Source organism: Emys orbicularis, chromosome 6 (genome assembly GCF_028017835.1).
Source record: "Emys orbicularis isolate rEmyOrb1 chromosome 6, rEmyOrb1.hap1, whole genome shotgun sequence".
NCBI classification, from domain to species: domain Eukaryota; kingdom Metazoa; phylum Chordata; order Testudines; family Emydidae; genus Emys; species Emys orbicularis.
In genome coordinates, this window is record NC_088688.1 from 93,581,772 (window position 1) to 93,600,964 (window position 19,193).

Below are 19,193 nucleotides of genomic sequence, written 5' to 3' on the forward strand. Positions count from 1 at the left end.
TGAGACTCTGTACGCCTCTGGTTCCTGCCCACCCCCCACCCCCTTTTCTGGGGCTCTCAGGTCACCATACTCCCCTGCCACCATAGCCCTCTGGTACTCTCTAGTTGCTAGGCCTCCCCTTGGACTACTGACCTGTTGTGGGGAGCCTGGGCAAGCAGTAGGGGCTGGGTGGCAATGGGTGGCAGGGCGCACCAAAATACAAATTCACCCAGAGCGCTATTTCCCCTAACGCCGGCCCTGGTGCTCTGAATACGGTTTTTGAAGTGAGAGTTGAGAGGCGGGGTTATAAGAGGTTTGTCTGACGAGCGAGAGTAAGAAAAGCAACTGGGTTGCTAATTGACTTCTCCTTTGATAGAAAAATAGTTCTTTCTGCTTAACACCACGGTTAAATTTTCATGGCTATGGCCCTTCCCTTGTGTTTCTCAGCTGTCTGAGAGACTGCCTCACACTGAGGTCTCCAGTGTCACTGTAAGACTTGAACTTGGCAACTTACATTCAGCAGTACAATGCAAACAGCAAACAACAAGCAAAAGCTGACCCATTTAAAATACACATCCCCTGTCAGGTTATTTTGCTCTGAAATGACTGCTGTGCTGAATAGCAGCCCTTGATGGCATCAGTCATCATTACTTCCTCGAAAGAGCTGACCACTTTCCCCATTTTAAGCCCTATGTGAAGGCATACAAATAACATTTCTAGCTTTCAGATCATTGCCCTCATTCCTATTTTAAACCCCCTATGATTTGTCTTATGTGAAAAGAATGTTCCCAGTGAAATAAAACAATGAAACCCTATGTCCACTTGATTTTGGCTATAGCTAATTTAGAGTCAGATTCTGCTATTCTTACTAATGGAGCATTAGATAGACCTTGTTATGCAAATAATCCCATTGATTTCAAATGATGTTCTCATGGAATAAAATACTACTGAATGTGACCTGGGGTGACAGAATTAGGTCCTCAGTAGGTACATGATTCTATCAAGAGGATCAATGTATACTCATATCCCCATTTATTATGATTTTATCAATATTGAAACAAATTCAAACGCTTCTTATCTTACTATTATATTTTCAAAACTACTGGAAGACCTATTGATAAAATCCTGAGGAAGAACATGCCCTATTAGCTAACCATGTCCTTTCCCTTCTGATGGGCAGGGATGGTGTTCTTAGCCTCTGTTTGCCAGAAGCTGGGAATGGGAAACAATGGATGGATCACTTGATGATTGCCTGTTCATTCCCGCTGAAGCACCTGGCATTGGCCACTGCCAGAAGACAGGCTACTGGGCTAGATGGACCTTTGGTCTGACCCAGTATGGCTGTTCTTATGTTCCTCTCACTCCATTTTGGCTGTTTTTGAGAACTTTATTTGAACTTAGATCTGAACCACAACTAACCCATATTGGTCTTAACACACTAATAGAAGATATTCACATTAAACACTGTTGCTCATATAAAGTACATTTAGTTTACATCTGCATTCTTAAACAGATTTTTGCATTAAAATGGGCTTGGAAATCTATCACAAACATTTACCCAAACTTACTCACCAGTTCTTTGCCATTATGGAGGATATTAATTGAAAAAACAAAACCAAAAAGAATAAAATCAACATTTTCCTCACACCTAAAGTTACTCGCTCTGAGCAAGGAAGCAAGTATAATTTTGCAAGGCTGCATTAAAAAATAATATTGGCAAATCGAACCATGAACTATGTGTTATAGCACAAATAATGTCCAAAAACCTAAGAAAGACGTTGTTTATATGTGAAAGCAACTGATGTAGCTATAGCGGGTACATACTATCTGTGTCCTCTCCATGTTTAAAAACCTAATACCTAACCTATTTCTGCACAGCAAAGCAATATATTGCCTTTCCCCCCTTCTACATCTGTTTAATTTTTGAGGTAAGAGTCATCCTGCCTATTGCTGAGTAGCAGCCACTGCATGGGAACAGCATCAGTTTCCTTTGGTTTGGCCATGGTGGGTCATTATTGTAGGATGTATATTGGGCATGGCATTACAGCCCTGAGTCAGCTGCACAACTCAGAGTCTCTGGCTGGATAATTCATCGAGCGCCACCAATACTGGCGTCACACATATAAACCAGGCGCATTGCTGCTGTAATAATGAGCACCAGCAAAAAGAAGCTGAGAAGAAACTGTAGTAAAATAGATCTGTAATTTTTTTAAAAGACAAAAGCTTGAGATTCGCTTTCAGTATTTTCTTATTCCTTTTAGAGCTGTTGCTTTATCTTTATTTGACTTGGGTGATCCGTTGTAATAGTGTTTTCTCTGCTTTCCTCCTCTGTCCCTTTATATTTCCTGGAGCATTAATTGTATCTAGGCCTTGGTAAATAATGGGCCTTCTCCACAGCACTCGGACATTTTCTTCCTGGCTCTTCGTGTAAAGTCAATCTTGCCTCTTTCCTTCCTTACAGCTGTATACTCATAGGCTTTCAGTTTGCTGTAATAGTCTGAGAATTTATTATAGAGGATGGAGATGGGCATTCCATTCAGAATTATTCCAAAAGCAATGCAGAGGAAAGCAAACAGGCACCCGAGGTGAGTTTCTGGACACATGTCACCATAGCCCACTGTAGAGATGCTGACCTATAGGCAAATCAATAGTAATTCATTATCCAAACAGAGGAGCGCACATACCTTTCTTTAATCTATCCAGCTGGGGATACAGCTTTTCAACACAGTTAAGATATTTTGAACACTTGTATACTAAAAGCCTGAATTATTACACACTGGCTCTACATTGTTCCCCTTCCCCCCACCTCCCACCCCGGGTACCATCCCAAAGTGTAAACTCTATCCTTAAATAATTAACCCCACTATTGTAATTAGGAAGTTCTCTGGATTCTGCTGTGTGCTGCAGACAGCATCCCTGAACCAACCACACGCAGGTCTGCATAGATGGTCGTGTGCGTTAGGTCCAAGGGAGTGGACACAGATTTATGACCTGACCCATCCAGTAACCCTACCACTCTGTGCAACTAGCTGCAGTAGAGGCTGGGTTGAAGCTGCATGGCAGCCTTGTGCCCTTACCCTGTTTTTAAGGAATGGACTGGTCCTCACCCCCCACCCCCATTCACTTCAGCCCAATAACTTGGGGGTGAAGTGTGTGTGAAGTGAATTTTACCTTTACCTGTCTGGTGCATAAAGTGGTGAATGTGGTGAAGAGCAGGACCCAGACTTGGGGTGTGTCCTCTAGCAGTAAAATACATTTTAAAACACTTGCCTCTGGGAAGAACAGTCCATTAGCTCATTTTAATATGGATTTTTTTTAAATAAAGAGACTAAGGAAGTGTGTAAATAACAAAGAGCCTTTTCAGCTGCTTAAAAGTTTGTTTTGTTTGAAGTGTATGTCAGCAAGTGAGTGATTATCTTTCCTGCTCAAATTCTGCCATGTTACAGGCACAGAGAGGATGGTGGATGAGTGCATAGGACTGCCCTGGGTGTTTTAACTGAAGTTTGGGTACTGGGAAACCTTTTGACACCAGATCTCAGTGACAACTCTAGCTGTTTCAGTGAAATCATTTTTAAAGTTCAGGAAATAATTTTTTAGGCATCACCATATTACGTGAAAGTGTGAATCCTGCCCTCTCTTTATCCATATCTCGTCTGAGACTTTAATGACTGCCCCTCTTCATTCAGTAGCATATTTTGCCTGCTCTACCATACACTGATGGCGGAGGTGTTATGCTGGCTTTTACATTGACACAAAATACTGCAACAGTTAGAACTGCATCAAGCGTCCCACTAACATTTGGTCTAGCATAGATCCCAAGCGGGCATTACCAGTCTGCGTCTACAACATACATTTTTTTTGGGGGGGGGGGTGTATCATAATAAACATGCTAGCAGAAACCAGTGCTCTTGTGATTATAGCACTGAATTAATTTTTGAACATTATGGCAGGCAGTGTGCCAGCCTCTCACCTTTTAGACAGAATGTTATTTCAGATGAATGAAACAGTAGATTACATAAGGCTGCACCTGGTGCTTCCTGTACCATAAAAGGCATTAGGCATTTGGTTTAATGGCACTTCAGTCACTGGAATTGAATGATCATACAGGATCAATATCTTCAAATACTGAGTTGAAAGCAAGATACATATCTAGCATAGCCCCTACAAGATTTTTATCCTGTGTTAAGGATCTAGTCCTCTTACATTCACTCTTGTGTTAGAATTTTGAGGAAATAATCATTTGTGTGTGTGACTGACAAAACTATCCACTATTTAACTTATCTGAATCTCTTAAATTTTTCCTATAATGCATGGGACTAAAAGAGAGCCATGACACATAATTGCTATTTGCACATTAAAGACAGTCCTGCAAACCCTTGCTCTTATGTGCAAACCTTTTTTTACAGAAGCCCATTAAGTCTAATGGGAATCCTTGGATGAATAAAGATTATTCGCATCAGTTAGCGTTTACAGGATTGGGCTGTATTTTTACTGCTTCTGAACTCTATGAATGATTGGATGTATGCAGAAAAGGGAACCCATGGATCTAGGTCTACTGTCATAATATTCCACTGGAGTGTTCAGCATGAGATTTATAACCTCTGGGTGTACTACGTCTATTGATTAAACGGGACCCCGCAAAGGCAAAATGCTGCATTCCAGTAACTTTTCCAATATGTGCTGGGCACCCCAGTAGCCAGGCTCAGAGGGGCACTCAGCACATGAAGTTAAAAAATAATGGGGCTAGATTTTTCTGCTGGTAGCTGGAGTGATCCAAAGGGACTGGAAAGGAGCTCGGTCTCCCCTGCTAGAGCTTCCACAGCTAGCAGAGAGTCAGAAAAGAATGCACGGCTGTAGCCCACAGTCTGGGGAGTCTGTCACGGATGTGGCCAGCACACTTGCAGTTTAGCTATTCTCAGTTGACCCATGGCTCCTTAGAGGCCAGAGTCAGCTGCTGTAAAAAGGAGTAGCCCTAAGGATGCACTGGGGCTAGGACTGGCCCTAGAATCAGGGAACTGCAAGCAGATCCTTTGCACCCCTTTTCCCCACAACTGCTCCTCCCAGACAATACTGGCTGCAACTGAGATTTGAGCCCTTTGTTCTTTTAGCACTAGCCATATTACCATGCGGGCTGTTTCTCACGCTAGTCTGACAATCTAGCATGCACCATGCTGTCCTGCCACAGCTATCACAGAATAACAATAGAGCTGTGGCCTTCTCGCTCTTTCATTCTGCAGACCATGTCGCAAAGGAACAACCTCTTCCTCCCCAACCCCCAGACTGAGTCCCTGCATGTTTAATTCTGCGGCTGAGAAGAAAGGATCTGTGGGCCACTGCTAATGCATAGGCTCTCCTAGCTTGGCTTTTAGGAGTACTCAGTCAGCACCTAGGAGTAAAGTCAGTAGTGGTGCTGTAGCCTTGGCAGGTCACTGTTAGGGAGAGAACAATCATTTTGACATCTCTATTGTTTGAGACAATAACGTTTGTGCTCTGTAAGGGTTCTGTGTGACTGTATTACTCTGCGGAGGTGGCACAGGTGTGGGATTGGATTCCTTTCCCACACTTCAGAAGTTTGAGCCCCCACTTCAGGAAAATGAAAGCAATCGTGCCAGCCTTCAACCCTGCCGTGATAGTAGGGCAGCACGTGGAAAATCTGTACTGTCCCATGTCTGTGCAAATGGGCCCTAGCTCAGCCTAAGAGAGTGCGTCCCACATTTTGGGAAATGCTGGGCAACAGACTGACCTCCTCCGTATAGTCACAAGTACAGCACAGGCAATGGCTGTGAAAGGTTCCCCATGTAGACTTGCCCCTGTGCCTCAAACCTCATCCACAAGGGTAAATGCTAAAGATGAAAAGGTCCCTCAGGTTCCATGTGAGATCAGTCTCTGGCCTCTCAGCTAAGACCACCAGCAACCATGCCACTGGTGATTTTGCAATATAAACCTCTGCCCACTAGGAACTAGCCTGAGACCCCCCTATTCATTCCTCCTAAACAGCCATGAAATGTCATGTCACCAACTTCTTGTCACTACTGACCTGTACTAGATTGAAACTAGTGACCTAGATGCAAAAGGCTCTGTATCCAATTACCAATCCCTTGAGTCATTCAGACCCCACCTGATCTATTTTTGTCTGCCACTGGTATTATATAAATAACAACCAAATGCCATTTTGAGTGTGTTGTAGAGATGCCACCTACCGTTGGAGAACTGCCCATTAGAAAATATTTTACGGGGTCAGACCTCTGCAGCTACTTCAACTCCCATAAAGTTGGAGGATTTAAATGTTGAGCGATGAAATCAGAACAATCTTTTGTCATGCTGGGTCAGCACAGCCTTTTACAAACTCCCCCCAAAAAGGGGGAAAAAACCTTGTACAATATATTTATCACAAACTACTAGCAGTACACTTCTCTGCAATGCTGACACTAGAAAGAAATGATACACTTCCCCCACCCACATACAAGTCCTCCCCCTTTCTTTAATGAGCAGCAGTGGAAGCGGGAGTGTGTGGCATAGCCACCGACTTCCAGCTCTGCTTCACTGATTATCCCTGGATGCAGTAACCGACGTAAGCTTGCAGCAGAGGGGTGTGTGTGTGTGTGTGTGTGTGTGTGTGTGTGCGCGCGCATGTCCTGTAAAAGCAAAGCTCTGAATTCAGAACAGATGTTCACAAATCTGGGACGGCCCTCCTGTTTTCAAGACAGGCAGCAACTCTAGCAGGGGAGGGAGCAATGGCTACCTGGCAAAGTGCAATGCATTTACTTACAGCAGCCCACCACCACGCATGGGGGATGCTGGTGAAGTTGGTGCTGGAGACGTCGTGCTCCACAGAGTAGACCATGGCGGAGAAGGCGAAGATGCCCATGGCAATGAAGAGCAAGAGGCAGCCCACCTGTTGGTAGCACTGGCGCAGGGTAAAGCCGAAGGCGCGCAGGCCTGTGGAGTGCCGGGCCAGCTTGAGGATGCGGAAGATCCGCATCAGGCGCATGATGCGCAGCACTTGCCCTACTTTGCTCACCCGTCCCACCTTCTCAATGTCATGCTCGTGCTGAGAGCCCCGGCCCCGAGGCTGGTCATCGTCGGCAAAGCACTCCAGCAGCAGCTGGAGGTAAAGCGGGAGGATGGCAATGAGATCCACGGCATTGAGGGGGCTGCTCGCGAAGCGGCGCAGGTCTGGGGTGGAGACCAGCCGCAGCAGATACTCCAGGGTGAAGAAGGCGATGCACAGCGTCTCGACGTGCTCCAGCATAGGGCGACTCTCTCCGCTTTTCTTGTCCACCTGCTGCATCTCCTCCACGGTGTTGAGAGCCAGTGCCACCACAGAGACGAGTACAAAAAGGCTGGAGGCCACCCCCATAGCCTTGGCACTGACAGAGGAGAAGGGCTTCTCCATTAGGTTCCAGAGGCGCCAGCGCTGGGGGCCATAGTAGCGCATGTGGTGGAAGAGCTGCTCGCTCTCCTGGGACTCCGCTTGGGCACGCAGTTCCCGCTGCACCTTCAGCTGCTCGCTCAGCTCGTCACGCCTCTCCTCGAAGCAGATGCGGCAGCAGCGCGGCGTGTATTTGAGCCGCACCCCCCAGTAGCTCAGCTCCTCCAGGAAGCTGAGTGGGCACTGCTCATCTCGCACCTGCAGCACCCCAGAGGCGTAGAAGTTGTAGACCAGCTGGAAGATAGCGGGGTCCCGATCAAAGAAGTACTCATCCCCCTGAACTGCGTAGTCATCGCACAGACCCAGCTGGCGACGGCGATCGGTGGAAGTGGCCAAGCGGCCCAGACGGGTCTTGGGGTAGATGGCCACTGCCTGGTAGGTGAGGCGGTAACTTTTGCCACCTACATTTATGTTCAGCACAGAAGAAGCAGACGCTGCTGTTCTGGAGGAGAAGGCAGGGGGGTTGGGAAAGGGTGTTGAGAACTTGCTTCCCTCCTGAGAGGGATTTTGCTGCTGCCTTTCATCTTCCTCTTCTTCTTCCTCTTCCTCCTCCTCATCCACATAATAATGGTAGTTCCCCTCAGTTCCCACAGGTAGCACAGACTGAGAGGCCCATGGAGCAGTAGCAGAAACCCCACTCTTCATCTGTGAGCGCATTATTTCTTTCTCCTCTCCCGCATTGGTTTCTGGGGGAACAATATTTGTTGCAGCTCTTTCCCTTCCTTTATAGTCTGAGAATGGGAACAGTCTCCTTCGGTTAAACTTCAACATGATGCTTCTCTCTCCTTCTTCTCCTCTCCTTCCTTTGCTGCCACTAACACCAGTCCCCACTGCCACCACCACTGAGACAAACAATGCTTCTTTCTTTCCCTCTGGAGCATCAAACACAGCTGCAGTTTCACATTTCTCTATTGGCCAGCCACCACCTCCAGTTGTTGTTAAAGCTCAGGCTGGGATACAGACACATGGGGACTGCTGTTGACCGCTTTAATCTTGCTGACAGGGAAGATCTGAGTGCTTAGAGAAGGGGATTTAAAGGCTATTATCCTGTTTCAGCCCCGGCTCCCTGAGTCTATGACGTGAATGATTATGGATCCACAAATCTGTGGATAATCAGGAGAAAAAGACAGAGTTTTATTGCTAATAAAAAAAAGGGCATTTCCCAACCCCCAGTTTGTATGTGCACAGGATATTCTGAACCTGAAAAAGGGGGGCAATGGGGAAATAGGGAACAGTATTGATGCCTTTCACCAGACACAGCTACAGATTGTCTGAATGTTCCATAATAGTAATAAAAATAATTCATCATTAATAAATTGACCTTATTTAGTGATTGTCGCCCATAGCTCTTAAAGCTCTTTGCAAAAGGTGGGTGAGTATATTTATTCCCGTTTTCCCTTGGCAAAACGAAAATGCAGTTGGAGAATCAACATACCACCTATTCGGTTAAGGGCTGAGAAAACTCACTGTACATACAACCCCTCCAAGGACTGCTCCAACAAAACCAGAGAAGCTCAGATTTGTCACTCCTGATATTTCTAAGATAAAATAAAAGGCAGAAAAAAAGATTCCCCTCCCCGCATTCTGCCCCTCTCTCCCAACTTTCAAGCCTTTTTTTATACATCATAGAGAAAAAAGAGGGGTACAAGGCCATTTATGTTTCCGGTACCAGTCACCTTTAAGTGTAAAATTACACTTTTCTGGGCACCATTCAGGACAAAACTCTCCTCTTTATTATTCTGGACCCACTGAAATAGATCATAGGCCAGATCCTTGGCCCTGATCCAGCAACTTCACATAGCGCCAGCAATGCTAACCAGCCTTAATGCCACATTACCTGGCCCAATGAGGACACTGCCTACTTTGGGGAATCCTCAGGCAGTATAGAGCTGCTGTAATGCAGGGGGTTAAGGTGTGTCCCTATACTCTGAATCCTTGGATGCCAGAATGGCCCCTTAGGGCCTGTTAACTATAAATAGTTACCACAGAAATAAAGATAACATGCTTCCAAATATAAAACTTAACAAACTAGCCTTGGTTCCAGATGAAGTCCCTTACCACATGTTCCCAGTAACACTGCTGACCAAATTCTCAAGATCTGCTCCCAAAGACCAAAGGCTGTTTCTTTTATCTTCTTGGGTGAAGGAGGGCATGGTGGATAGGGAGAGAGAACTTGCAGTGTTTTTGCCCCTTGCTTTTATAGTTCAGCCCCCCTCAGAAATGCATTTTCGTGAGGGGTACCCCTAGATAAATGTCCTTCCTGCTGGGAGGACAGAGACAAGGTGCGGTGAGGTGAAAGAGGTTTCATGCTGTTGTTTGCTAAGATGCAGAACTGTTTGTTCCTGGACCTTTTCCTTGCCAAAGAATGGGCACTAGACAGGTGATGGCCCATCAGCTTTGCTGACACTGGGCTAGAGGCATCAGTTTGTCCTTTATCTTTGAGAAACAAGTTTATCCACTCCCCAGACTTGTGTGGTAAACACACTTCAGTTGTGATTTCAGCTTATGTTCATAACTTTACTTATAATGTTGCTACATACATCTCACCGTGGTATTATTGACCAGCCAGGGATTAGGTTTCAAATGCTAATTTACAAGCCATATTTTGTACGAAGAGTATTACAATGGGGTGCAGAGTGTGTGAATACAGGAGCTTTCAATCACACCAGTGATTTCCACCAGTTCAGCGATTTCACTTGCTTTAAAATTTGGCAGCAAACATGTACTGCTTAATATTATTTTTGTATTTAATTTAAATGATTAATATGTTAGGTTGAGGCCCAAACTCATTATACATTGTCAACGTCAAAGTTAATTTTAAATAGTTTTTTTAAACCGTGTATTTAATTTAAACAACAAAATCTGGGCTTTTTTAAATTAAAAAAGAATTGATTTTTATCCACGCTCTGTGGCTGGCAGGGATCTCTCTGGCCTGGCCTTGGACCTTTGGAACTCATTTCATCCCTACGTTTATCAGACTGCTGGGTGTCCTTTTCTTCCTGGCTGGTGAGGAGATGTCAGGAAAGGGTAGCAATGGCAGTGGACTTTGGGGACTGTGTGCAGGGCCAATTAATTACAGTTATATTAATGTTGGTGCTGTGTATTTGGTTGGTGAGGGGGACCAGACAGGTCTATTTATTTTAATGTATTTTAAAGAAATTCTCAAGGACAACCAGAACTTCGGATCTCTTTCTTTTCTCTTTATCCTCCTGTACCTGCAGATGCATAGGGCATCCAGCAGTTTCCAACATTTATTTTGGTCTTGTGCTGGTCTGTTCAGGCTTCCAAGTGTCATGTTGATGGATTTAGCTTCTCTCTGTATTGACCTTCATAATGTTTCTCTAGGTCACCCTCTTTTTTGTCTTTCCAGCTGGTGTCCATGTTGTCAGTTGACATGGAAGTCATGTTGGTGATACCCTTAAAGCATGTCCTAAATATGTCCATTGTCTTCTTCTTACCATGTTTGATACTTTAAGGTGGTGTACTCTACTTAGAATTTCTAATATTATAATAAACTCTTTCCAATGGACTCTGAAAATCTTTCACAGGCATTTACTGTGGGATGAGTTGACCTTCTTATCAATTGCTGTTGTGGATTTCCACGACCCTGCTCCACAGAGGACAGACTTGACGTTAGTGTTAAAAATTTGTATTTTTGTGTCAGTGCTAATCATGCTACTTTTCTAAATCTTTTCAAGAGGCTGGTCCCCAAAGATATTGCTGGGATTCAGAGTTTTGGATGGATGCTCTTTTATTACACTCCGTATAAATCTAAATATATTAATAAATACACTTATTCTGGTTTTACAGTGCTGTAACTCCACTGACTTAAATGGGAGCTTCATGCATTCAGAGCCACTGAAAAATTAGGTTGGTTTTATGTAGGTGTCAACATAAAAGATTCATACAGATTTCAATGCCTAATTCTAGGCATGCAAATTTAGACAATGTTGGCATAATTAATTATTACTATTTGTTTAAAGTAGTGCTCAGTGTGCTAAAATAAAATACAGTGCAAAAAATTAAGTAAGGCATGATCCCTGTTCTGACAGACTCACAACCTAGAAAGACAGGCTGAAAAGTAAGGGAAAGGGACTTATGACAGTTCATGATCTTAAATTAAATCTTCTCTTGTTCAAAGTTTCTAGATATTAACTTGCATCATTAGTATCTTTCAGCTCTGAGATAAAACACTCTAGAGAACACTAGGAAGAGGCAATGCTTCCCGCTGTTTCATTAGCAATAAGGAACATGAGAGGCAGGCAGAGCTGTAGGAAAGAGATCTTTACTGAGCCTTAACATAGGCTAATGTTACCTGCTGAATGGTAGCATGGTCAGAGCTTACATTCCTCAGCCACAGATAATGCACTAAATCATGTCCCTCCTGAAACCTGATCCTCTTTCTCCACTTCCACAGATCATAGCACACTAGTGATGTTATTAAGTTTGCCCTCTGTCCAGGTTTTTCCAAGATCATCCCCTTTTGGAGGTAGCTGTCACGCGAATTCTGTACAGGTGCTCAGTACACACTGCTAGCTGTCCAGTTTAATGGACTCAGGATCATCTCAGATATCCTGTTTTTTGTACCACCCTAGATGTTATCCAGTGGGAGCTTTACAGCTCTAGTGTCGTTCATGCGACAGAAAAAGCTAGAAGGAAGAAAACCTGAGAAGTACTGGAGAAAAATTCAGTTTGACTGGCAGATGCAGGAACAGAATTCCTCTGAACCTGTACCACTGCTGTGAAGGAAGCAAAGGGAACCTACTTCTCATCTGCCACAGAGACAGCAAAGTCTTGCCCCTCACAACTCTTTCTGCTGAAAGTCATTTTGGGGAAATATGGTCACTCTATGTAAACTGAGTCTGCCTCCAGGCCTTTTGAGTCTCCTGCAGCAGCAAATCAAGCTCAGGACAAGAAACACAATGTCCTCTTTGAAATAATTTGAAACCATTCTTACAAGAAGCAGTGATGGCAGTACTAACACCAGCAGCAATGATCCTTGCCCTAGGCTTTTATAAGAGCTCCATACAGAAGTAGTATGGGCCAGATCCTCAGCTGGTGTCAATGAAGCTACACTGATTTACACCAGCTGAGGATCTGGCTCTATGAGTCTATGTGTTTGTCTCAGTATGTCTATCTACAGAAGCTGTTTACCTCTCACACAAAGGAATTCAGAATGGTTAACTGGAATCAAGTTTTGGTGCACACTGGATGTTTCATTTGGGGGGCGGGATAGCTCAGTGGTTTGCGCATTGGCCTGCTAAAGCCAGCATTGTGAGTTCAATCCTTGAGGGGGCCACTTAGGGATCTAGGACAAAATCAGTACTTGGTCCTGCTAGTGAAGGCAGGAGGCTGGACTTGATGACCTTTCAGGGTCCCTTCCAGTTCTATGAGATAGGTATATATTTCAAGGGTCATTCACTTTTATGGCACTGCAGCTCTAGAAAGAAAGTCTTCAGTGAACATCAAAGATCCTATTTTGTATTGTACATTCAAGCAATAGTTTTGAACTTTCTTTAACATTCTTTGTAGATTTTGGGACTGATAAGAAAGACTGTTTGAAGATAGATTGCAAACCTTCAGCATCTGTGTCCATGTATATGATCACATCCCAGAAGTGCATGCAATTCAGGGCATGCAAAAACAATGACCAGGCATTCCTTCTCTGTTCAAGCATATAGTTTTGTGTTGTTGGAGATGGTCCCCTACAGGCAAATGCTAAAGGCTGACTATTTTATAATACCACTGCTCCCAATCTGCATCATGTGCATTGCACTGAATGGTTATAGTTTCCTTTACATCACAATATCAGGATTGGATTGTTAGCTACTAATTTTTGGATTTGTATGAAAGCATTTTGCTGTTGGATTCTTCCTAGCTGCTAAAAGAGAGAGTAAGGCCTCTATTAACAGGGACTGCCAACACCTTCTTTGTAGAAGTAAATCCACCTAACACTTTAAAACATGCAGTACTCCATCACTTGACACCAGCAACCTTGCAAATTAATGCCCAGTTTCCAGGCTTATTTTTTCTAAGCCAGCTAACTGAGAACTAGCTAAAAATAGCCTACAATGCCACCTTTCTGCTGCCAAAATCCTGCATCCTTCCTAATCAGGCTTCAAGACAGGGCACAATACAGAGACAGTACTTGTTGCCCTGATGAATGACCTCCTTTCATCCACAGAGAAAGAAAGCACATCCATACTCATCCTGCCATTCTTCTCTGTGACACTCAGTGCTGTTGATCAGTAAACTCCCCTGTTCCAGCTCTAACAGGCTGCAGGGGTGAATGGAAATGAAATGGCTCAGGTCTTTCCTCTCAGACTGAACCCAAAGGGTTATTATGGGCATCTGCTCCTCCACCTCCAGGACCCTTACAATTGAGCTCATGGAAGGCTCTGTAGTGTACTCTCCATCTTCTTATTCAATATCTCTATGAATCTGTTAAGGGCGGGGGTGAGACAAGACAGGCTGACAGGCAGATTCAAAGATGATGACACCAGCTCTATGCCTCCTTTACCATAATCCTAAACAGCACCACCACACAGCTTTCTAATGGCCTAACTGTGATTAGGACCCAGGCAGATAGCAGCTGGCTGAAGCTGAACCCAGACTAGAGTGGGGTAATGCTCATTGGGGAAGGGAGGGGAAAACACATGCTTAAAATGTTTTCATTCTCCATCACAAGACCATTCATTAAAGATATCTGCCCTCAGATTGTTAACACACTCCATGGTTTGGGGGCTCTGGGACCCTCAGACTCCATACTGCAGTTGGATACCCAAATAGGTATGATAGCAAAAAATGCCCATTCCCATCTGTGATTGGCCAGAAGACTGTGCCCAATACTATCTGACACAGATCTGGCCACAGTGACAAATATTTATAATTTCCAGGCTTGACTATTTATCTTTATATCTAGGAATCATAGAATATCATAGAATATCAGGGTTGGAAGGGACCTCAGGAGGTCATCTAGTCCAACTCCCTGCTCAAAGCAGGACCAATTCCCAACTAAATCATCCCAGCCAGGGCTTTGTCAAGCCTGACCTTAAAAACCTCTAAGGAAGGAGATTCCACCACCTCCTTAGGTAACCCATTCCAGTGCTTCACCACCCTCCTAGTGAAAAAGTTTTTCCTAATATCCAACCTAAACCTCCCCAACTGCAACTTGAGACCATTTCTCCTTGTTCTGTCATCTGGTACCACTGAGAACAGTCTAGATCCATCCTCTTTGGAACCCCCTTTTAGGTAGTTGAAAGCAGCTATCAAATCCCCCCTCATTCTTCTCTTCTGCAGACTAAACAATCCCAGTTCCCTCAGCCTCTCCTCATAAGTCATATGTTCCAGCCCCCTAATCATTTTTGTTGCCCTCCACTGGACTCTTTCCAATTTTTCCACATCCTTCTTGTAGTGTGGGGCCCAAAACTGGACACAGTACTCCAGATGAGGCCTCACCAATGTCGAATAGAGGGGAATGATCACGTCCCTCGATCTGCTGGCAATGCCCCTACTTATACAGCCCAATATGCCATTAGCCTTCTTGGCAACAAGGGCACACTGTTGACTCATATCCAGCTTCTCGTCCACTGTAACCCCTAGGTCCTTTTCTGCAGAACTGCTTCCTAGCCATTCGGTCCCAAGTCTGTAGCAGTGCATGGGATTCTTCCGTCCTAAGTGCAGGACTCTGCACTTGTCCTTGTTGAACCTCATCAGGTTTCTTTTGGCCCAATCCTCTAATTTGTCTAGGTCCCTCTGTATCCTATCCCTGGATGAATGAAACCCCCTGTCCTGAAAAAGCTCCAGCTCGAACACAACACAGCAGTCTGAAGGCTAACTGCAAAGCATTACCCTAGGCCAGTGTTTTTCAACCACTGTTCCGCGGCACACTAGTGTGCCGCGAGATGTTGCCTGGTGTGCCGTGGCAAACAAAGCTATTTTGACATTGCTCCCATTTTCCACTACATATCTGTGTGAGATGAGCTTTTCAAGCATGATTGCTATAAAAACTAAATACAGAGAGAGACTGAGAGCTGTTGACGAAGAGCTACGTGTGTGTCTTTCTTCGATTCCAGCCAGAATATCAGCTTTGTGTTCAGCCAAACAGGCCCAGGTTGCGCACTGAATAAAGTATTTTATAATTTTTCATATTTCTGTTTACTTACTATTTCATAATAAAGTAATTATAAAATACTTTCTTTGTGTTTATTTGATTCCTATTCAAGAGAATTACTTTATATATAGTCAATATAGGCACAGAGTTAAATTTTTTAACATTTTCTAATGGTGGTGTGCCTCGTGATTTTTTTCATGAAACAAGTGTGCCTTTGCCCAAAAAAAGGTTGAAAAACACTGCCCTAGGCCGACACTTGGCTGAAGCTCCCCATTCGAGATCTCTGTCCTGATTTGCAAAGCTGTAATAGGGGTCGGGTCTAGCTACCTGAGAGATCATCTCTCTAAAGTAACCAACTCACCAGGCAGCTACATTCCACTGGAACAATAAAAATGTTGACTACTAGAGGGTGACTTGTGGGATACAGACTCTTCTCAGGGGCTGGACCAAGACCATGGAAATGCCTACTAGAAAGAGGAAGAATTACCACTCATCTCTCCTCTTTCAGGACTAAATGTATAACACACCTCCTTGTCTCAGCTTTTCTCGTGAGCTTTACTCTTACATACACCAGTGCACACACATTTTTATGTACAATTGAAAGAAAATACACACCCTTAATCTTGCTTCCTGTTGACCGGGGAGGTTGAGAGAGATGCTATTGGTGTGATTCTTACACTTGGGAGTTGCTCGGGTATTAAGGTGCTAAGTACCAAGCCTATGTAGATAAGATGGACAGTGGGCTTGCCGTCTCTGAGGAAATAAACTAACACGTAAAACAAATTTTCCTTTCTTGTTAGCCACTTTAGTCAATACTTTGTGCATCTGTCCACCATCAGCTTTTATTACAAGCCGACATTTCCTAGTGGTTAAAAAAAAGAATAAAACAAGTAAAAGGAATGGGGAAAAAAGAAAAAGATAAAAGCCTGATGTGTTATGTTCACAAATCACAAAATTAGCATCCTTTCGTCTGTGAGAGACGGTGGGAATTGCAGCCTATGAAGAGATGGTTTGCAATGTCTCATGTGACAGAATAGTCCAATCCGAGATTTGCATGATCTTTGGCAGTTACTGCAAATGTATGTATATTGGTTGGGAGCTGCTTGCTTCCTACGGGTTCTTTTCTTATTTTTGCCAGGTGCAAGGTTCCTGTCTGCCTTTCAACTTTTGGTCTAGCCCCACGCACCCCATGAGGCAGACAGACCGTGGCGGGTTAGTACCTAACTGTCCGGGGGCTGCGCGTCTTTGTGGCAGGCTGTGGCTGACCAATGGAATGCAGTGATTCTTCCCACCATCGAAGGTGACCCTTTGAGCCCGCCCTACGTCAATCAAGTGAGAACTTATAACCCATAACTGTCACCTTCCGTGTTGTGTCAATGTTGCAAGCAAGGACGGAGTGTCCTCTCCATGTGATGTGGCTGCAATAGCCTGGGCAGTTGATAAGGAGGCACTGCTTTGCCCAGGTGTCAAAATACCCCTCTTGATTTCACTGGTTTGGACCAAAGGAAGGACGGGAGTCGATACATTTGGAACCAGTTACACTGCAGGAGTTGCCAGTGCAGACGAGATCTTCCATCTGGCTGCCTTTTAGGGCTCCACTCCTAGATTGATTATCAGCCACCGCTGAAGGGCCCAATCTGTCCTGTGTGGATGTCGTTGGCAAAAACACTGAGTGAGTGTGCTCAACCACCTTTTGATGGGATTTCCTCTATCAAGGTTTCCACTACCCCCTCAGGCACTCATCAGCCCGAAGCTGTTGGCACTTCCTGAGGTTTCTGGGTTAATTAACCGCCACCCAGCACTTGGCGTTGACCAGTACAGTTGTACTGCTTATGGTCATAGTGGTAGCAGGTTTTCAATTATGTGCAGTAATTATGTGTGTGCAGATATTTTTATGGGCTGGAGGAAGAAGAAAGTAGGCTTAGGTAACCAGGCAGTGGCCAGCATCCCTTGAGAAAATGTTGACTGATCAATCAGATGACACATTTATAACAGACTTCCTGAAAATAGCATTTTTACAAAAGGTAAAACTATCTAGAATTAAAATGGACAAAGGCCATGGGAAGACAAAGCTGAGCAAGCAAGCCATGAAGTGCGCCTATTCCTCCTTGAAAAGTGACAGTATAAAAGTGGCATTTTCTTACTGAGCAGATCTGCTCCGTGGGTGTATTCAGAGCCAGATCTGCTTACTTGGTTGAAAGAAAGTATGATTTTACTACTTTTTACTGCCCCTGGCCCTGCACAACCAGCACAGCTCTGTGAAAGTGAATTGGAAGGAAATATCAGTTCATAGATGTCAAGGCCAAGAAGGACTGTTAAGATAATCAGGTCTGATGTCCTACCCAACACTGACCACAGAATTACACCCTGACCCTGCAATCCCTGCATTGCAGCCAATTGTGGTTCAACTAAAGTTAACACAACTTCCATTAACATGAGTCTTTGTTCAACCCTAGGGGCTTCAAATTATGTGCTCAGTTACACTTGCAGAGAGACACTGAAGGGCAGCACAGGTGTAATGGAGAGCAGCATTTGGTCTGCAGGACCTTTGTTTACTGGTGATGCACAAACCAGAAAGAACCCAGCTTGGTTCTCAGATCCCAGGGTGACTCTGCTAGGTTGGCAGTTAGAAAAAACATTTTTACTTGTAAACTGAACAAGGCACAAAGCCGTTTTCACAAAATCACTGTTCAGCAAAGAATCACACTTTTAAGACTGAATGTGGCAAGTAATTAAAAAAAATCAATCTGTCAAGGATGTAAGTTCCAAGAAAAGGGTATAATTATCAAAATAGCTAGGGCACCAAGTTTGCCCTCAGATACGAATGCATTTCCTATTGACTTAAATTAGATTTTTACCAGTATATGGTAATGGGCCTTTAAGCTTAATTTTCAGGCACTATATGAACAATCTCTCAGGCTTAGTGAGTGGGGAATTCTTTGGAAAACTCACACTAGGTAATGCTGATGAACATGATACACCAAATCTTTGTATGTTTAGTTTCAATGGAAGCTCTTTCACTTAGTCTCAGTATGGGGTAATGGGCTTGGACAGCTCAGGTGAAAACCTGGCTCCATTGAAGCCAATGGGAGTTTTGCCATTGACTTAAATAGGTCTGGATTTCACCATTAGACTCCAGTGAGAATTTGGACAACAGAAGTTCTACATGAGCTGTAAACACTCACAAGGCAGAACAGGGAGCAGGACTTAGACAGAGGGTTGTGTGTGGGGAGGGGCCCTCACAAGGAGGAGCATCATCAGCATTCTGCTCATGCTTGCTCTTTGCTTCTCCTCCTCCACACACCAATCCATTATAAGGAGTGATTGTGAGGGGGGGGAAAAAGTCCTCAACTAGAACCATGCCAAGACTTAGATCCCCTCAGCACTGAGAACCTCCCCCGCGTCCAGTTACGTAAGACATGAAAACAAGCCACAGTGGGCAAGGGGATGTTTGAAGCTTTGGGTTGGGGAAGGGTCAGTCTCTTCTAGTTCCCTGCTGTCCTCAGCTGAAGACTTTCTCTGCTCCCAGCTCTTTATGCTGCTTCTGACTTGGGGTTTCCTCTGTGGCAGCTTCCTCCTCCTCCATGCATGCTCCAGCTGCTGCTGCCTCCAAATAGAGACTGTCACAAGCGCCCCCTCCTGGCTCCTTCACACTACACCCACTTGGAG

At 44.5% G+C, this 19,193-nt stretch overlaps 1 protein-coding gene across 1 annotated transcript; it reads right to left on the bottom strand.

Annotated features, from left to right (window-relative positions):
- Window positions 1-2,342: 2,342 nt before the first annotated feature.
- On the bottom strand, window positions 2,343-8,182 carry KCNV2 (potassium voltage-gated channel modifier subfamily V member 2). The gene is made up of 2 exons (XM_065405905.1): window positions 6,749-8,182; window positions 2,343-2,612 (listed from the first exon to the last, which is right to left on the bottom strand). Exons 1-2 carry the CDS (start codon window positions 8,180-8,182, stop codon window positions 2,343-2,345), a joined length of 1,704 nt encoding a protein of 567 aa, XP_065261977.1.
- Between the last annotated feature and the right edge of the window lie 11,011 nt (window positions 8,183-19,193).